Raw genomic sequence first — 19,608 nt, forward strand, 5'->3', positions numbered from 1 at the left:
ATGGAGGTCTTTTTTTAAATAAAAAAAACAAGCTTGCTTGCATTTATGACAAGAGCAAATTAAAGGAGATTTTGCCTCATTGTATAGCTCTATATCGATCATAAAACGTTTTTCTTTTTCCTTTCAATAATCTGAAATAAATATTTGGGAGTAAATTTAATATATTTTATTTTGTTAGCTAATAAACAATGACAGCATAAAACAACTCCTGTCCAACGTGCATAGTACAAAAGAACGAATTGCCACGCTGTTACGAAGATTATTTCAAGTTTAAATATATACTTGAGTGATCTCTTATCACCAGCTTTCCAAGTGATTTCTTCTCCGATCAAAACACTAACTATACTGAAAAAAATCAAATAGACTTCCATAAATCATAGCCATCTCAGAACACCATTACCAAACCCAAATCCATCTTCCAAAAAAGCAAAAAAATGGTAGCTGATCAGAGCTCTAGTACCAGCACTGCCACACCTTCCCCCATCAAAACGGTGGTCGTTCTGGTCCAAGAAAACCGTTCATTTGACCACATGTTAGGGTGGCTAAAGACTATAAACCCAGAAATCAATGGAGCCACGGGTTCTGAATCCAACCCCATCTCCAGCTCCGACTCAAACTCAACTCTCGTATTCTTTGGTGACCAAGCTGCCTACGTTGACCCTGACCCTGGCCACTCGATCCAAGACATTTACGAACAAGTTTTCGGGGTTCCATGGACCGAAGCCTCACTCTCTGATGACAACAAACCGCCTCCAAAAATGAATGGTTTTGCACAGAATGCAGAGAGATTGCAGAAGGGCATGGCTCAGACTGTCATGAATGGTTTCAAACCGGACGCAGTTCCAGTCTACAAGGAGTTGGCTGAGAATTTTGCTATTTGTGACCGTTGGTTTGCTTCCGTTCCTGCATCAACACAACCCAACAGGCTTTATGTGCATTCTGCGACGTCTCATGGAGCTACCAGCAACAACAGACAGTTGCTGATTGAAGGTTACCCTCAAAAGACCATATTTGAGTCCCTGGATGAGTCTGGTTTTACCTTTGGGATTTATTATCAGTATCCCCCAGCTACTCTCTTTTACAGGTAACCCTCTAAATTATATAATCAAAGTTTCTTCATACGATAAGATTTTCTCTAATATGTTATCTCTTTCCTCTTCTTTTTCGTTGTTTGAGATATAAAATTATGTAGGTGGCTATATTTTAATTATTAGTGTTGTTGTTTATTTCACGATTTTGTTTTTTTTCAATGGTTTAGCCAGACATTCATAATGTTAACCTTTTCTCACTGGTTTTGGCTCGTCTGGTATTCATAAAGTTAGCCAATAATTATACTCGGCCGACAGCAGCACTAGTTTCGGCATATGCGAGTTAATTTCTTCAAACACTATCATAAACATGATGGCTTGTTGTGACACGTCAGATCAACAAGAGAAGTACCATTGGATGAAAACTTTTGTTTGTTTTTTTAATCTAAAAAATTAAATTTTTTTAATTTTTTTAAAATAATATTTTTGATATTTTTATATTTATTTGATTTGATGTGCTGATTATATATATATATATATATATATATATATATTATTTTAATTTATTTTTAAATAAAAATATTTTAAAAATAACTGTTGTGATATTTTTAAATATATTTTTTATATGGATCATCGCTTCAAACATTGATTGATGACTAAAAAAACATTTTCAACATTATTCTCGTATTAACAGCAAATTAGTCCCTAATTTAAAATCAGATATCAACTCAATCTTTAATTTAGTGTGTGTTTGGAATTATGGTAGTGGTGGAGGTTTAAAGTGTTTTTCGCTTACAAATGCATTAAAATAAAGTTTTTTTTTATTTTTAAAAAATTATTTTTTATATCGGCACATCAAAATGATCCAAAAATATTAAAATATATTCATTTTAAGTAAAAACAAATCAAAATTTAAAAGAATATAGTTTGCAAATCTACTAGAAATGTGTCGAATTCAAAATTTATTGAACTGTTCAAACTTAATTATAGAGTGTATGCATTGGAATTTAGATTCTAAAAAATAATGTGATGGATGGATGAAATTAAGGCCGATTTGTTTCATGAAAAATAATTTCTTGAAAACTATAAAAGTTGATAAATGAAAAATATTTTTTGGTCAAAGAAAATTTTAGTTTGGTTTTGAGGAAAACTTGGTCTTCAATCTTTTGTTTGCTACATTTTTTTTTATTTTTATAATTTGTTTTTTTAATTTCATCCTTTAGAATGTGATTTTTATATTAACTTTGGTCCTCATTCTTTTTATTTTTATTTTTTCTTATTCTTTTTTTAATTGAAATTTTTTATTTATCAAATCTAGCCTACATTCTTTTGATTGTTATTTATTATATTTAAAATAATTTATAAAATTAAATTTATTTTTTAATTTCATCATCATTTTACATATAAGATATCAGATTTGTCCTCATTCTTTTAATGAACTTAAAAAAATAAAATATTAATAAGTTATTTTTTATGAGATAGTCAAACATTGAAATGTGTTTTCCAATTTATTTTTCATGACATTACCAAACATCGAGAAATAATTTATTTTTCAAAAATTTATTTTATACAGGAACCATTCTTCTTAAAAAAAAAAAAACCAACATTCTAGCAAATAAACAAGGTTTAAAGCAAACTTCAATGCAGGATTTTCAACTTTAGGAACTGAATGTTAATAATATTTAAAATCTAGGAGGCTAATTAGTATTACACTTTTCTTTTTCTCGTTTGAGTTGGAATTAAGAAATTCTATTTATTAAATTAGTTATTTTCTATAACAATTAGTTGGAAACCAAACCCACAATGGAATCAACGTTTTAATATTGCCGCATTGAGAAGATGGCATACCAAACCCAATTTTCAAATAAAAATTAAAAATAAACCATTTTGCTTGGACTTTTAGCTATTTCTAATTATTTAATTTCTTGAATAGCTGTCCCATTAAAGGCACTAAGCCTCAATCGTCATTATTGATTCCCCCCAATAATTAGGTATGAATTCCTGATTATAATTAAATATAAAATGATAAACAATCGGGATTCTGTGCAGTACCATGTGAAAAAAAAAAAAGCAAATTTTTTAAAGCAGCTTTTGATGTGTTAAATAATATATTTTTATTTTAAAAAATTATATTTGATATTTACGTATTAAAATAATTTAAAAATATAAAAAAATAAAATAAAATAAAATGATTATTATTTTAATTTATTTTCTAGCAAAAACCACTTTAAAAATAATTTATACCGCAATTTTAAACACTCTTGTAGTATTGTTTTTGTTGTAAAGATGATTAGAAACACAAGATATTTAATCAAAAAAGTTTAAAAAAAAACCCACCCCACCTTGGAGCCAAACAGATACTAAAATAGCGTGTAACTGGTTGTTTTGTTTTAGTTAAGATTTTATACATCTACCATAATTAAATTTTTTTTTGACAAGTGAAAAATCTCATTGTTAACAGGAACCTTCGAAAGTTGAAATACCTGACAAAGTTTCACCAGTTTGATCTGCACTTTAAGAAGCACTGTGAAGAAGGGAAGCTACCAAACTATGTTGTCATCGAACAGAGATTTTTTGATCTTTTATCGATTCCTGCAAATGACGATCACCCATCTCATGATGTCTCAGAAGGTCAGAAATTCGTGAAAAAAGTATACGAGGCACTAAGAGCTAGTCCTCAATGGAATGAAATCTTATTTATAATCATATATGATGAACATGGTGGTTTCTATGATCACGTTCCAACTCCTGTAAATGGTGTCCCTAGCCCTGACGACATTGTTGGTCCTGCGCCATATAACTTCAAGTTTGATCGTCTTGGTGTTAGAGTTCCTGCATTTCTTATATCTCCCTGGATTGAGCCTGGAAGAGGTATGGTAATGACTTTTTTTTCAATTTATGCCTTTTCCAAGTTCAAATTGATTAAGTTTGTCTCCTACGTTTAATTTATTTACCAAGTAAATTACTTGATCTCTCTGTTAAACATGTTCTGATGTATATGTTGATTGGTGACTTGAAACTGCAGTGTTACATGCGCCTTCGGGACCATACCCTACATCGGAGTTTGAGCATTCTTCCATTGCAGCAACTGTTAAGAAGATCTTTAATCTGAAAGAGTTCCTAACCAAGCGCGATGCTTGGGCAGGCACTTTTGAGGGCATTTTGACTAGAACTAGTCCGAGAGTGGATTGTCCAGGTAAATCGAACATTATTTACATGATGTCTTTCTTTATTAAAACTTAAAAGGCTTAAGTTACATATGCATTTTGCAGTTACGTTGGTTGAACCTGTGAAATTGCGTGAGGGTGCTGCAAAAGAAGACGCAAAACTTAGTGAATTCCAAGAAGAACTGGTGGAAATGGCAGCTGTATTGAATGGAGATCTTAAGAAGGATATTTATCCTCAGCAACTTGTGGATGGCTTGAATGTATCGGATGGCGCAAAGTATGTCGAGAAAGCATTCAAGAGGTTTTGTGATGAATGTGACAAGGCAAAGAAAAATGGAGTGGATGACTCTGAGATCATATGCTTAGAAAAACCAGCAACAACACACAGAGCATCCAAATCCTTCGTTCAAAAGCTATTTTCTTGCTTGGTTTGTGATAATAATTGAACTTTTGTATACACATGCATGGCTTGCAAATGGATGTATTCAATAATCCCAGGTTGTTTGAAGTTTTCTTATTTACGTTCAATGTATGAAGCTGTGATTTTATTCAATGAGATTCTATTTGATGCTCTGAACTTGTTTACTTTGTAATTATTGTTCATTCAACTTTGATGTACCAAAGCAAGTGCTGGTCTGGTTCTTTGTAACTCTAAAAAAAAAAAAACAAAATCATGCATGAAAACTAGTATTTAGAAGCCTAAAGCAAAAACATTGAGACCAAAGACATTACCATGTTTTTTTTTTCTTTTAATGTCAATTTCTTACTGATTTGTGGATGAACATGTAGTCGCGAGCAAGCAAATCGATCGTAAAGGCTGCACTTTTGGTTTTTTTGATAAGCAAAATAAAGCAAGGGTTGTGAGTTTAACAAATCCAGCATACAAAAACAAAATTAATCAAGGCAATCTGAACTGCAGGAATCACAAGACAGCAGATTAAAACAAACAGATATATAGGCCTTTCCATTTCCATCTCCTGACAATTGCCATTTCCAGCACATATTGCATCACAGTAGCCATAAACAGTTCCCTAGAAGAAGCAAACTGTTGAGAGAAGCCATACCAGTTTCAAATCCAAGCCTGAAACTCAGTATTTCTTCTTCTTCTTCTTGACTTGGCAGTTACAATCATGAGTGCTACTCACACACCCCAATTTTCTCTTCATTTCTCTCCACATGCTAACTTTGCCCTTTTTTGATTTCTGATGGGTGCAACCATGTTCTATTTCTTTCCTCATTATGCAGCACTCTCTCTCGAGCTCCATCACTTTGATGCTCATTTTCTCCATTTCAACCCTCACCTCTTCCTCGTCAAAACCCATCTTCACTTCATTCTCCTCATCCTCCACCACCTCTCTTCTCAATTTATCATCAAAAACCTGCACCTCCTTTGTGATTGTGTCTCGCAACTGCAACTGCGCCACAAACAACACCTGCACCACAAACCTAACTGGCAACCTTTCGTTCTTCGCTGCATGTTCACAGGCTTCAGGTGACATTTTTTGGCAATCTAACACCCTACATACCTCCTCTCTTTCCAGCTCTGTCAAATATCTATGCTTGTCCAGGTAAATGTTGATGGCCCTGTATATTCCATCGGAATTTCTCTGAGTTCCTAATGATGCTGCCAATGACATCTCAGCTAAAGAAACAAACGTGTCTATCCTCAAATCTATGTCACTCGCAACCTCCATCAAAAATTCTTCAATGAGTTCTGCCACCGAGATTATACCAGAAACATCAGTGCTGCTGTAGTTGGCATAGAAATGTTTCAAAATCCTCCTCACACACTCAATATCATATTGGATTTCCTTGGAATAACCTTGAGACGGTATTAAGAGGTCTTTCACTTCTGCCTGGTCTAATTGCTTCCCGATCCTAATCTCAAATCCACTTCTACAATCATTGCTGCATTCCAGACAAATCGCAAGCCTGAGCATTTCAAACAACAACGTGCAAGGAAGAATTCCTTTTTCAGGAGGCAGAAGCCTTTCCACTGCTTCAATCACTCCCCTCTTGTAAATTGTCTCATTCTCTCCTGCATTGGCCCACTTCTTTACATATTGACAAAGAGATGCTGCCACATATTCTGGTGGGACTCCATGCTGATTCATTGCTTGTATGAGGGGATTATATAACTGGAGGGACAGTGTAGTCAAATCCTCTGATTTCCAATCAGGAGAAAAAAGTTTTCGTCTCGCATTTGGTTTAAAGACCTCCTCATCCTCACTATCCTCATTGCATGTTGAATTCTTCATTGGTTCTCCAAGAAGCCGGGGATCGGCCAATGCTTTGTAAATGAGTGATTCTAAACATGCATCAACCAAACCTGAATGCAGTACTTGTTGAATGATACTGCTCGAGGACCGAAGAGCCTTGATAGTTTCATTCCAGCTAGGAAGGACTTTATCTTCAAAAAAAGCAAGAGTCTTGTCCAGCAGATTATTGTCGCTGTGACTTTCAGTCATCTCCAAGTAGTAAGCAAGAGAAATCAGTGGTATTACATTCTCTGTGGACAAAATCAGTTCATACCCATGGCAGAATCTAGCAACAAGTTCAAAAGTTTCTGGATCAGCAGGAATATCTCGGAGAAGAAAAGCCAGCTTTTCTGGGGGGTTTTCTTTAAGCAGGGCAGCTATTTTGGCTGATCTTGCTGACAGAAGATCCTAAACAAGAGTAAATTATACCCGCAGATATATTAAAAAAGTTCCCAAAAAAAAATGATAATGGAAGAAGGATTTACATGGTTATCTAATCTACACTTCTGCTGAAGAAATTTTTATCATTAGAACCAAGCAGTTTTTTTTAATGTTATATCAGCTTACTTTGTCTACACTGAAAGGCATGCCATGTACATGGAGCTGAACTTCTGATGGGGATGGAGACTTGGACAACCTGAAATGCATAGAGGCAATGAAAACAGAATTTAGAAAATAATCACAAGATATAGAGGGGAAAATGCGAAAGAGAGAGAGAACTCAACGAAGGAAGGAGAAGATTACCAAGATGATACATCTCTACTGGCCATCTGGTGACACTCGTAATTAGAGTTGCTTTGCGTGACAAAGGCAAGAGTAGTTGTTGTTGGAAGTTCTGATCTTACAAATACCAGTATAGCTAGAGACCTTTCTGTAGGGTTTTTTTTTACTGGTTTTTGCTGTATCTAGTTTCATCAGAAAATTTCAAAAACCAAAAATCTCAACTTTCAGCTCTCAAAAAGATTATCGCCCTAAACAAGTGCAGTTCTGTTATTTGAATTTATCCGATTTGATTTGTTGAGAAAATCATGTAGAAAGTAGCTTGCCGTTATTTTTCTTACTTCTTTTTTATTGTTTTCTTAAATATGGCATAAATACAGGCTCTGATTTTTATTTTTTCTTTTTTGTAGTCACCCATTTGTTTTCTATTCATTTTCTTATCTAAAATGAAACCAATTTATTATTATTATTATTACTACTAGCATTAACGTTTATTTTATTTTCACCATGTACAAGTATATTTTTATTTTTAAAAAAAAAATCCATTTTATTCCATAATCCGATTGCATAGAACTCATGTGCAAGAACTGGGAGTTTTTAAGTATAAATCCATATTCCTTTAACTATTATTTCAGATATATCAGAAGGAACTGTTCCCTCCATTTTATTTGTTAAACTGCAAACGATGGAATTAATCGTCCAAGAAAATATTTAGGCCGAAGGAGAAAATCAGAAGTTGGCTACAACTCTGCAACTGCAAGACTAGCAGATGCAAATAATAAAAGGGCTAGCACTAATATATTGAAAAGAGAAAGGAAGAAAAAAAGAGAGAGAAAAGGAAAGCTCTGTTTTCCTTTCCATCTCACATGCTGCCATTCATGGTTTTCATGTGCACCGCAGAAGGCTTGCAGCATTTATGAACACACCTGCTCGTTCCGGAACTGAGATTGCAATTAAACAGGTACAATTCGTTACATTCCCGATAAATTTTCTATTTTTCTAATACCTTGGAACCTTCATAAGAGAACAACCGTACTGCATTTGCATAGCTCAGTTCTGCAAGTTCTTGTTTGGTGATGTCCAGGAAGGCTGCAACGTAACTTAAGACCTGAACAAGTAATGGAAACTTGCTAAATACATTTTACATTTAACAAATAATGGTCCCAAGCACACATTTTTTAACCTGGTCTCAGGCACATAAATGTAAGTTATGTTTGAATAAGAGAAGTTAAAAGTGTTGGAGACGAGAAAAAAAAAACCAATATATTGATTAAAGGAGGCCATTACTCTAACTCCTTAGTTTTTAGAGACAGTCTAAAGAGAATAGATGAAATTGAAAGGATATGAAATGCACCAAGGCCAAGGAAAAGGTGGTTTTGAGAGCCAAAATCTCAGAATTATGTGTGATCTGGCCCTTTCCGAGATTAGCACTTGCAAGAGACAGACCCTATTTACTTTATGCATTATCAGATAACGACTTCAAGGGAAAACAAGCAAATGACATACATTGTGTATATTTGCAGGATGATTAGGTGTTTCTCTTGGCAATGCCGATGCATCTTTTGAAGGATGGGAATCACCATCATGGAGACTGTCAGCATTTGAAGAAGAATTTTCTCCTTCAGGATGAAAAATACCTCCATCAACCAGAAACAGGGAACCAAACTTTCCATTTGGCAGGGCATCAGGTGCATCTGTTTCCAACAAAATCCTATCAGAAGATACCTGCAAAAGGTTGGAGTTAAAGACTTTGAATTTTTCTAATATGTAAAACACAAAATGCAATTGATTAACTAACCACTTTCAGCATTTTTGTTGCCTTCTCTTTTTTCATGGACATGAGAAAACCAGAAAACGAAAAGTAAGCACCAAGCTTGGCAAAATCAGGAACCATCTCAGCAGAACCAAGGAAAGAATGGAGAATGACACCAGCCGGGAAAGGTCCTGTACTCCTGAAGATCCAGCATGTAATTAAAAATTGCAATGCTACAATGGCATTAAGAAACAAATACTAATAGCTTCACATCATTACAAATTAGACACGGCATAAGCCATGAGCAAGAAGAAATAAAAGTTGAGACAATGCACGACAGGTTCAGAGAATCTTTATCCAAGTCAACAAACAAGTATGGCAATTGAGATGCATAACAGCTCCTTGAAGCAAAGGTGATGACATCAAAGAACTTTTCATTTGGATTAAACATGGAAAAAAAGCAATCCAACTTGTCCAAGCCAACCTACAATTTAATCATAGCACCTTACAGGCATCATGACCTCAATTTTTAAAACTGACATTCGTAAGATAGGTGTTCCTATTTGTATTCTGAATACTTTTATGATTCGAGATAATCACTCCACACTGCATAGATTACATCAAAAAGAAAGCTCCAGCCATATACCATCAATAATCTGGATAATACCTTTCAGTGGAACAGAAATAAAATATAGTACCGTACTTCATTATCTCAAGAAGATCACCAAAAGCATGAACACAATGGACAGATACTGGTCTATTCAACTCTTTTGCAAGTTCAAGCTGTCTCCGGAATACTTGAACCTGGAATAGAAACTTCGAATATTAAAAATGTAACATGAAACAACATTAATTGGTGCACAGATTTAGCAATGACATCATATATGAATATAGCAAGACAGAAATGAATATGTACACTAGTAATGGGGACAGATGTTCTTCCTCTATAATTTTCTTAGACTGGTACGAGATGCATAAACTATTCAAGGGACAAGTTGTCGAAGAAAAAAATTGGGGTTGCAAAGTAAGGTGACACAAAGCATATTTGAACAGGTATATATAGGTTTATTCAAATAGTAAAAGTAATACTTTTATCATACAATTTCAAGAAGCTCTCAAAAGCAATAGGTAGTCAAGAAAATTGCAACCTATGCAAACCCTAGGTAATAAGGAACAAGGTATATTTCACATTTAGTGAGCAAAAACGAGGGAAGAGTAGCCTCAATCCAAGGCCACCAGGAAAATAATAGATTGTAATGAAAACCAAAAAGTCAGGTGCTAGTGGTGTAAATGTCTTCAAGACAATACACACACATGTTTCTCCTAGTTACCAGGTACATAATTTCCAAATGGGAATTGAACTAATATGAGGCCTGAGGTGCCCATGCTCCGACATATCTCTTTCAATGCATAAAATTAAGGACGAACTTCTTTCAGGTCCAATGGCAGAGGTCAGGTAATGAACTACCATAAGAATCACTGAATGACACTAAGCCGTGAAGAAGAGAATAAATTACTTGAGTGTGTAATAATAATAAAAAGAAAAAAAAAACCCTCCGTGAGGAAAACCTGATCATTGAAATCAATCTTCTTTCCATGTGAACCCTTGTCCAAACCAATCTGAAAAAGTTCATTAGCATGCTGTGTTAATTAAAGGTTCTCTTGAGCATTATGCTTTTAGAAGATTCTACCAACAGCAAGGAAATGGGAATTTAACCTCTCCAACAGCAGCAGAGGGTGTGATCTGAAAGAGCTCTTTAAGTGTGTTGAACCAATTAGGAGTCCTCTCCTCAATAAACCTATAGATAGATTAAAGACCAAAAAAAAATAAAAAAAACATTACCATCGACACAAGCATCAAAGAAGAAAACAAAAACACTGCTCTTGAGGAAAAAACAACAAAAGAAAAGAAAAACAGATCCATGAATTACTGACCCCCGAAAACAAAAACACAAAACTCATGAATTTTGATAAAAAGAAAAAAAAGAAAGAAAGAGAGGACCTTTATATTTACCAGGGGTGGAGACCAAAGCATGGGATCACAGACGGATAGCTCTCACCCATCTCTTTAACCAAGTTCCAGTCTTTCTAAAAAGAAAATCAGAACTCACAATAATTTAAGACAAGAACAGTTAAATAATCATTATTAGATACCAAATTGTATATGTATTATATACCTCAGAAACCCCATTGACAGCAAAACGGACTACGCCAGTATCAAGGGCAGTGGCAATGAGTTGAGGTGTCTTGTTAAGGATTCTTGGGTCTTGCAGGTGACAGTGTGCATCAAATAGTTTCATGGTCATGGCTTGGCTTCTATCTTCACCTATCTATGAGAAGATTGATAGGGGATTTGAAATCACAAGTGGAGTTTGGAGAATGAATATAAGAAAAGGGTTGAACTAAAATAAATCATTATATTTTATCTCTTCATCCTTAAAACTTTTTTTTTATTTTTATTGTTTATTAATCTTTCAAGTCCTTTATTTATCTATATTTTTTTATTAAATTTATGCTTCAAGTTTTTAGTTCTACACAAGATCTCATCAATGTTACTTGTCATCTGCTCTCTAAACATAGCTCTTGATACAATATCATCCAACACTTTGGCTACCTCCGAATCGAAATGATAAACAATTAAACATCATTTCGTTTACTCTACTTCCTTTGCTCACAACGTTTAGACTTTTGAATATTTAGATTTATGATTCACCAAAAAAAACTGGATTTGTCATTGCATTAAATTACTGTTTATGCAGTAATTATTTTTTAAAGTTTTTTAATATATTAAAATAATATTTTTTATTTATTTTTAACTTTAACACGCAATGTCATTGTCCTCACAGAATGTCGTTGCCCTCGTCTAGATAACAATCTTTCTTTCTTCTTCTTCTTTTTAATGTGACGTGCTTCTAGTGCGTGCATGTAAGATAGCGTTCCAGTATTAAAAATATTTTTTTAATTGAAAAAATAAATCTAAAAATTTAAAAAAAAATCATTTTAAAAATACAAAAATATATTTTGTTTTTATACATACAACTAAATTTTAAAAAATTTATCATTCATATTTTATATAAAAATAAATAAATAAAATTATATTTTTATCATACTTTAAAAAAAAATCAGTTAATAGATATCATAACTAATTTATGATTATTCATTAGGATTTGATCAAAATTTTAAAAATACCATAAAAATTATTAATTTAATTAATATTTGGGGTATGAATTTTACAACATAATGCATACTTCCAATTTTAAATTAAATGAATTAATAAAGATAAATGTTAGGATTTAGTTGTAGACTTTAATATTTGAGAGTATAAAATTACACTATAAAATATACCCCCATGTATTAAACATTAAAAAATACAGAAATATATGTATTGTTAAACATTAAGCTTTAGAAGGTTAGAATTTAACCCGATAAGGTACAAACTACCTCACGAAAAGAGATCTGCCCTGAACTTTATATGAAATCAACAAATAGAAACATGCATTAAATTAATAATCAATCAACAATGCAGCTTATTATAGGTAGGGTTTACTGGGAGTGATGTGTTTTCCCCTTGCATAACTAGTTTTCTTACCCGAACTCTCATAGACCAATAGGGTTTTTAGTGACTATAATACTAGGTAGCGACTCATGAACCCTCTAATTTTAACTTTATGATTAAACTTAAGCACCCTCATTTCCAGTAGCCAGCTCCGTCATTCGATGTCATGCACTCCATGATACCATGTATGATTATTCATAATGAATTCAATTTTACCATTGTCCACCTTTTTCCAATAGAAAGCTTCAGGACAAGATATTGCCTTGGAGTAGATTCGAGGTTTATTTTCTAATAAGTAAGTTAGAAAATCAGGATCAATGCCTTTTTTTTCCTTCTAAACTCAACTTCATCATCCTCTGATTTAGGATGATTACTTGAGTGTTATTGTTCTTTTAAATGAATGATTTTCTTGTGCTTCTTTCCATGAAAAAATATCTTCAAATAATATAGCATCCATTGATTTCATAATAATATTAGGATGAATATCCTTAATATTTGACTTATGTACAAGAAACTAATATGCACTACTATTATATACATATCTGATAAATACAAAATTCACGTTTCTAGGTCATTGACCTATATAGGACCAAGTATTACTATTTTTGTATGATATCTCAACACTTTGAGGTATTTGTAAGAAGATCTTCTACCTTTTTATAATTTATATGATGTCTTTTCTATTTTTTTATGGGGTACTTTATCAAGTACATAATTAGCAGTTAGGATTGTCTCCCCCACAAGTTCTAAGGAGCTCTTAAACTTATCAAATGACATTTATCATTTCTTTTAATGTTCAACTTTTACATTTTGTAATGTCATTTTATGAAGGTGAATAAAGAGCAGTAGTTTGGTGAATAATACCATTTTGGAAACATGATTCACCAAACTATACTTCGTATTCTTCACCTTTATCACTTCTTATTACCTTTATCTTCTTATCAAATTGATTTTCAACGTTATTATTATAATGTTTAAATATTTTTTTAAAAAAACCTTATATTTGCTTTTAAGCAAATAGATATAACGATACCTTATATATTAATCTATAAAAAAAAGTAATATAATACTTTTTTTCACCTCTAATTTGCACAAACTCTAAATCATCGATATCCAAGTGAATTAGAACTGGAGGTTCAATGATTTTTTTTAATTTAATGGAAAGATGTTTGTGAATTTTGATTTTACACAAACCTTATATCTATATATTTTTTTATTGTTTTAGCCCATACTAATTGATCTGGGCGAATCTTTTAAACCTAAGTTAATATACCAAATTTGCAACCCGTGAAACTAAAAACTCGAGTTCAATTAAGAATTTTAATTGTCAACCAATTTAATGTGTAAATGATGAAATTGAAAAAAAAATCCCAAATTAAAAAAAAAAGCAAAAAAAAATAGAATGACCATCAAATATGAAAGGAGAAGAAATGATGAGGTGAAATTGAAAAAGAAAACAAATTCAAAAACTATCTGAAATAAAAAAAAATCAAAAGAATAATGACAATATTTGATAGATAAAAAAAATAAAGAATGATGCAATTAAAAACAAAATAAAATTTGAGAAATAAATTGAAATAAAACAAATAGAAATAAAAAAATAGAGACAAAATCAAATGAAAAAGAAATTGAATGGCTGATATGAAATGGTGGAGGGCCAGATGCATCAGAGGCCCATCAACTATATGCGCACAAGTAGGAATAGGATTCCAAGATGAATCAAATGAAACTATAGAATAGCATTTTTTACCACCAAAGATAGTCGTATGCGTCGCCTAAAAGTAACAGAACTGCTGATGCATGCAACACACGTATCAACAACTTTTTACGTTTCTTTTTGGAAATACTACTCTACCCTCAAGACCCAACATTATTACAAAAAAAAAACCATTTGGACATTACAAATTAGCCCCTCAAGTCAAGCTTTTGAAAATTTGAATCCAAGCGAAATGAAGTAATTATATTGTAGCAAAAAATATGAAATGCCCAAAAGGAACCTTGACCATAGTTATTAAACTCGGACCAGCTTGGCAAGTCGACTCGAGACCTAGTTGACCCGGTGGCTGGACCGGTTCGGGTAAGGTGAAAGACCAGCATGAGCAAAAACCAGGCAAAACCCAGTTGACCCGTGACCTGGTCGACTTGGCAAAACCCGGTAGAGACTTTTTTTTTCAAATGTGTTTTTTCTCCTAGCAAGAGACCCCCTTTTTTTATATTTTTTTAGTTGGTTATTAACCCTTTTCAAAGTTCATTATATAAATACTAAAAGAATGTTTTATTTTTTCAATATGGGATTTGAAACCCTTTAATTAGTATATATACTCTATGTTCACAAGAAAAAAAAGTTATGTTTTTTCAATATGAGATAAAAAAACTTTTTTGGTTTAAATACTTCAACTTAAAATGATAACATATTATCTTTTCAATGTGGATAAAATAACCTTTTTAAAATAATCTTTAAACTACATTAATTAATAATATCTTTTCAATGTGAGATTTGAAGCCCTTTAGTATATATACTCTATGTTCACAAGAAAAAAAGTAATGTTTTTTCAATGTGGGATAAAAAAACCTTTTTGGTTTAAATACTTCAACTTAAAAGCATAACATAATATCTTTTCAATGTGGGATAAAAAAACTTTTAAAATATTCTTTTAAATTTCATTATTTACAACATGTATAACCTATATTCATATGGATTTTTTTCTTAATTTTTCATATGAAATATTAAAACTTTAAATATATTTTTAAAAATTTTTCCAGGTTGATTTGGGTTGACCCGAGTTGACCCATGAAATCTAAGACCCGGCCCCTTGGCCGGGTCAACCCCCAAGCCGGGTTTGATAACTATGCTATTAATTATTAGCATACCTGCATTTAAATCAATTTTAGTTTTGTTAATAGTTAGTAAACAACTTGAATTCCTTCCAGTGCCTATGATAATACCTTTATTTGGTCTTCCAAAAAAATAGTGCTTCAAAAGTGAAGACCATATCCCATAAGATTTTCCTCAATATATCAAAATAAGAGTTGTGAGATTTAAAGGTATAGATTAAGTATACTTACAAGGTTTTCTTTTGTGTTTTAGTGTTAACAACTTATCACTTGTGTGAAAGACATGTAAAAACAAAACTTTGTACGCATATTTTTTTTATTTACAAATTTTTCTATCTTTTAAAAATTAGAGCATGTCACATATACCAATGACTTTCCTAAAAAATTCAAATCTTAGACCATCTACAAGTTTTATAAGAAAGTTAGCCAATTGATGTTTGGGGTTTACATGTTCTAATAACACAATCTTTAATTCAACTAAGTCTTTAATGAAGTAATGTCTTATATTTGCATGCTTAGTTCTTGAATATTGCATAAGATTCTTAGAGATACTAATTGCACTAGAATTATCATAATAAATATCCATAGTATCTTGAGAGAAACCATAATCATTTATCATCTTTTTCATCTAAAAAAGTTGTGTGCAACAACTGCTTGCAACAATATACTCGACTGTCATTTACATAAAAATACTCTCTAATAGTGCTTTTTTTGTTGTCAATATTATCTGCTAAGTCAACATTTAAATAGCCAACTAGACTCAAGTTTAAATCTTTTAAATATCATACACCATATTCAATTATAGCACTAAGGTATTTTAATATTCTTTTAACTATTGTAAGTTATGATTCTTTAGGACTAGACTAAAATCTAGCATAAACACCTACACTAAAAGCAATGTGAGGTCTACCAGTAGAAATGTAAAATAGACTCCTTATCATACTTCTATAAAATGTAGAATCAACATACTTACCTATATAATCTAAGTCGACTTTGATAGATGTGCTCATAAGTGTATGAGTATCACTTTTTTCCTTATATGCCAAACTTCTTAACCATATCTCTAGCATACTTAGATTAAAAAATAAAAATTGCATTTTCACTCTACCTAATTTATATGTCAATAAAGAAGTTTAATTCACCAATCATACTCATTTCAAATTTTAATTTCATTTTTTTAGCAAACTTATAAGAAAGTGAATAACGAGTAGCTCCAAACAAAACTTCATCAATGAGTAGAGATGTCTATGAGTTTCTTAAAAAAAAAACAATTATGTTAGCATGTTCTTTTTTGAAACTTTTTTCTAACAGATATTTTGTTAACCATTTGTACCATGCTTACAGTGCTTATTTTAGACCATAGAGAGTATTTTTTAAATTGTACACATGATCACGAAACAAATGATTAGTGAAACTTTTGGATTGTCTTACATATCTCTTTTTATAAATTTTCATTTAGGATTGCACTCTTCACATCCATCTGATATAATTTCAAATCCAAGTAACATGCAATTGCAAGCAGTATGCGAATAGATTCCAAATGAGCTACTGATGCAAATGTTTCATCAAAATCAATCCATTTAACTTGAGTGTATCCTTGAGCCACTAATCTTGCTTTGTTTCCGATAATTACTCCATGCTCATCTGATTTGTTCTTGAAGATCCATTTGGTTCCAATTATATTGTGACTATCAGGATGGGGAACCAGTTCCCATACATCATTACTTATGAACTGATTTAATTACTCATACATGATATTAATCTGACTTTCATCTTATGTGGAATCTTTAACCTTTTTAGGCTCAATATATGAAAAATAACACACACACACATACACACAAATTGATTGACAACTTTTTTTCTTAACCTCATACCCTTATCCAATTTTCCAATAATGTTATTCTTAGAATGATTATATTTTTATTCTTGATGAAGGTTCTTTCTCTCATGACTGTTTAGAAATATATGAAAAACTCTCCTCTTAGTTTTTTCATTATGTTTTGATGAGGTGTCTTCAGTTATCTCAATGATTTAATTGAGATTTTTCTTGACATATTCCTTGAGATCATCATCAATAACCATATTGATTGATTTCATGACAGTTTGAGTTTGTATGTTGTAAACTATGTAGGCTTTGCTGTGAGATGAGTATTTAAGAAATAATTCTTTATCACTTTTGTTATCAAACTGATACAAGTTTTCTCAATATCTTAAGATATAACAAGAACTTTCAAACATTCTAAAACATTTGATTATGGAATTTTTGTTGTTTTATAATTCATAAGGAGTGAGTTTTGTTCTAGGTCTAAACATAACATGGTTCAAAATGTGTATATTAGTGTTGATAACTTCCACCTAGAAGTATAATGCAACTTTCTTATTATTCAACATAGTTCAAGACATTTCTTGTATAACTCTATTGTTTCTCCTAACTATACCATTCTATTGAGGAGTAATAAGAGCAGATAATTTATGGTATATATATTTTGTTCATCATAAAAAAAGATGAAAAGTTGTTATTTTCAAATTCTTTGTCATGGTCACTGCGAATTCTAGAGATGATAATATTTTTTTCTTTTTGTATTTTTATAAACAGTTTCCTCGTAAGATCAAATGATTCAGACTTTTCTCTTTACAGAATAGCTTAAGTATATATTGAGTTGGACCCACTAGATCCATATACAATAATTCAAGAGGTCTTGAGGTTTGAATGTCAGCAGTCTTCTTGTGTTAAACTTTAGTTTGTTTTCTTTCTCGACATGCTTTGCATGCCATTTTCTTGATTGTTCGCAGATTTGATAAACCACTTATTGCTTTCCTTTTAAAGATCTTTGACAAGTCTTTAAAGTTGATTTAACCAAAGCGTTGATGCCAAAGATCAGTATCATTTAGTATTAACTTATGACAACCTAAGGTGATCAAGGTTGAAACTCTATAACAATTATCTAAGGTTCTAATACGTTTCATGATCTATTTGTCAGTAAGATTGTAGATGTTGCATTCATCTTTAGAAAACAATACATTATGATTCTCATAATAAAATTGACTTATACTTAGGAGGTTAGCTTTAAGACCATTTATAAACAAAACATTATGAAAAGTAAGTAAACAAAGAATATCAATACTTCATTTACATTCTATAGTAGTTGTGCTTCCATCTTTATAGGTCATTGATCCTTTGCTCAAAGATTCAAATTTTTTCAACTAACTTTTATTTTGTAACATATGTCTAGAATAATCACTATCTAAGTACCATAAATTGTTATTCATTATTTTCATTATTATACGTGCTACTAGATATATTGCCTTTTTCTCAACTACCCACTGATTTTTCATTTTTACTTTCTTAGAATTTTCAAACTTTTGAAATTTCTCAAAACCTACTAACTTACCAAGTTTCCTTTCTATAGTACATAATTGATTTAATATTAAGTCAATTTTATATTCTAGATATCGACTCTTATTAACAAATCTATTTTTCTAGATTAAAATGATTCATTTTTGCATATCCTATAATTCAACATTATTGACAAGTAGAAATAAACTTACCTTTTTGGAATTTGTTTGACTAGTCTTTATACATGACAATCTTTTCTAGTTTACCTTTTATAAAGGTATTTTCTTTGGAAAAGGAGGTTACTAATGTATTGTTGATCAAATTTGCATGCATCATGTATCCTAAACTTGTACAATTAGTGCTGAACTTTAGATTTTTCAACAGTCCTTCAAGTTTTTATGTCACTGACTGTTTCTTTATCTTCTTACACATTGTCAGCTCTTTTTCAAGTTCTTTAAGCTTGGTGAGAAATCTAGATGTCTTTACTTCTGATAACTTTAGAGCCTCAGTCAGATTATTCTTTTTGTTCTCCACAGTTGGTAGCTTGTTAAACAACTTCTTATTAAATTTCTTGACTTTTACGACTTCTTCACATAACTCATCATAAGTTTAATCCATGACCGACAATAACATAAGTAATATCTAAATCACTAGAATAACTAATAGTTTGGTTTATGTCAAAACTACTAGATCTGCTAACAGTTTGATATTTGTCAAAATCACTTAATGTATTGATAGTTTGGTACATGTCAGTACATCCATCAACAAGACAAAAAATAACAACAAAAGTAAATTTATTATTAGAAGATGAATTAAAATCTTAAGAATTAGATTTATAGCTTAATGTAACATTAAGGGCTTTTCCTTTATTTCTTTTGAAATTATGACATTCATTTCTTTAGTGACTATATCTTAAGCATTTAAAACACTTAACTCTTTTCTTAGATTTAGTTT

The 19,608-nt window shown here is 31.6% G+C and overlaps 3 protein-coding genes across 3 annotated transcripts; 1 reads left to right on the plus strand and 2 right to left on the minus strand.

The window, feature by feature from the left end:
- The first annotated feature begins 247 nt into the window (after nt 1–247).
- LOC133669859 (non-specific phospholipase C4-like) lies at nt 248–4,772 on the plus strand. Its single transcript, XM_062090187.1, has 4 exons — nt 248–1,084; nt 3,490–3,899; nt 4,054–4,224; nt 4,301–4,772. Exons 1-4 carry the CDS (start codon nt 435–437, stop codon nt 4,639–4,641), a joined length of 1,572 nt encoding a protein of 523 aa, XP_061946171.1. The 5' UTR covers nt 248–434; the 3' UTR covers nt 4,642–4,772.
- Nucleotides 4,773–5,132: 360 nt separating this feature from the next.
- LOC133669858 (BTB/POZ domain-containing protein At5g17580-like) lies at nt 5,133–7,767 on the minus strand. Its single transcript, XM_062090186.1, has 3 exons — nt 7,198–7,767; nt 7,021–7,090; nt 5,133–6,861 (listed from the first exon to the last, which is right to left on the minus strand). Exons 1-3 carry the CDS (start codon nt 7,221–7,223, stop codon nt 5,284–5,286), a joined length of 1,674 nt encoding a protein of 557 aa, XP_061946170.1. The 5' UTR covers nt 7,224–7,767; the 3' UTR covers nt 5,133–5,283.
- Nucleotides 7,768–7,994: 227 nt separating this feature from the next.
- Nucleotides 7,995–11,528, minus strand: LOC133669860 (uncharacterized). The gene is made up of 8 exons (XM_062090188.1): nt 11,104–11,528; nt 10,941–11,014; nt 10,644–10,725; nt 10,496–10,546; nt 9,630–9,730; nt 8,972–9,125; nt 8,680–8,898; nt 7,995–8,281 (listed from the first exon to the last, which is right to left on the minus strand). Exons 1-8 carry the CDS (start codon nt 11,230–11,232, stop codon nt 8,165–8,167), a joined length of 927 nt encoding a protein of 308 aa, XP_061946172.1. The 5' UTR covers nt 11,233–11,528; the 3' UTR covers nt 7,995–8,164.
- Between the last annotated feature and the right edge of the window lie 8,080 nt (nt 11,529–19,608).

The sequence above is a fragment of the Populus nigra genome, chromosome 12 (assembly GCF_951802175.1).
Source record: "Populus nigra chromosome 12, ddPopNigr1.1, whole genome shotgun sequence".
In the NCBI taxonomy this organism is placed as follows: domain Eukaryota; kingdom Viridiplantae; phylum Streptophyta; class Magnoliopsida; order Malpighiales; family Salicaceae; genus Populus; species Populus nigra.

Bases quoted from the DNA above. Each gene is read 5' to 3' on its own strand.
- LOC133669860 (XM_062090188.1), bottom strand. From the start codon at position 11,232: ATGACCATGAAACTATTTGATGCACACTGTCACCTGCAAGACCCAAGA. The intron at 11,015-11,103 runs GTATATAATACA...TTTTCTTTTTAG, and splicing joins CTGTCAATGGGGTTTCTGAG to AAAGACTGGAACTTGGTTAA. The intron at 8,282-8,679 runs GTATGTCATTTG...TTACTTGTTCAG, and splicing joins ATCCTGCAAATATACACAAT to GTCTTAAGTTACGTTGCAGC.
- LOC133669858 (XM_062090186.1), bottom strand. From the start codon at position 7,223: ATGGCCAGTAGAGATGTATCATCTTG. The intron at 7,091-7,197 runs GTAATCTTCTCC...TATGCATTTCAG, and splicing joins AGTAGAGATGTATCATCTTG to GTTGTCCAAGTCTCCATCCC. The intron at 6,862-7,020 runs GTAAGCTGATAT...ACTCTTGTTTAG, and splicing joins TGCCTTTCAGTGTAGACAAA to GATCTTCTGTCAGCAAGATC.
- LOC133669859 (XM_062090187.1), top strand. From the start codon at position 435: ATGGTAGCTGATCAGAGCTCTAGTACCAGCACTGCCACACCTTCCCCC. The intron at 1,085-3,489 runs GTAACCCTCTAA...CATTGTTAACAG, and splicing joins CCAGCTACTCTCTTTTACAG to GAACCTTCGAAAGTTGAAAT. The intron at 4,225-4,300 runs GTAAATCGAACA...TGCATTTTGCAG, and splicing joins TCCGAGAGTGGATTGTCCAG to TTACGTTGGTTGAACCTGTG.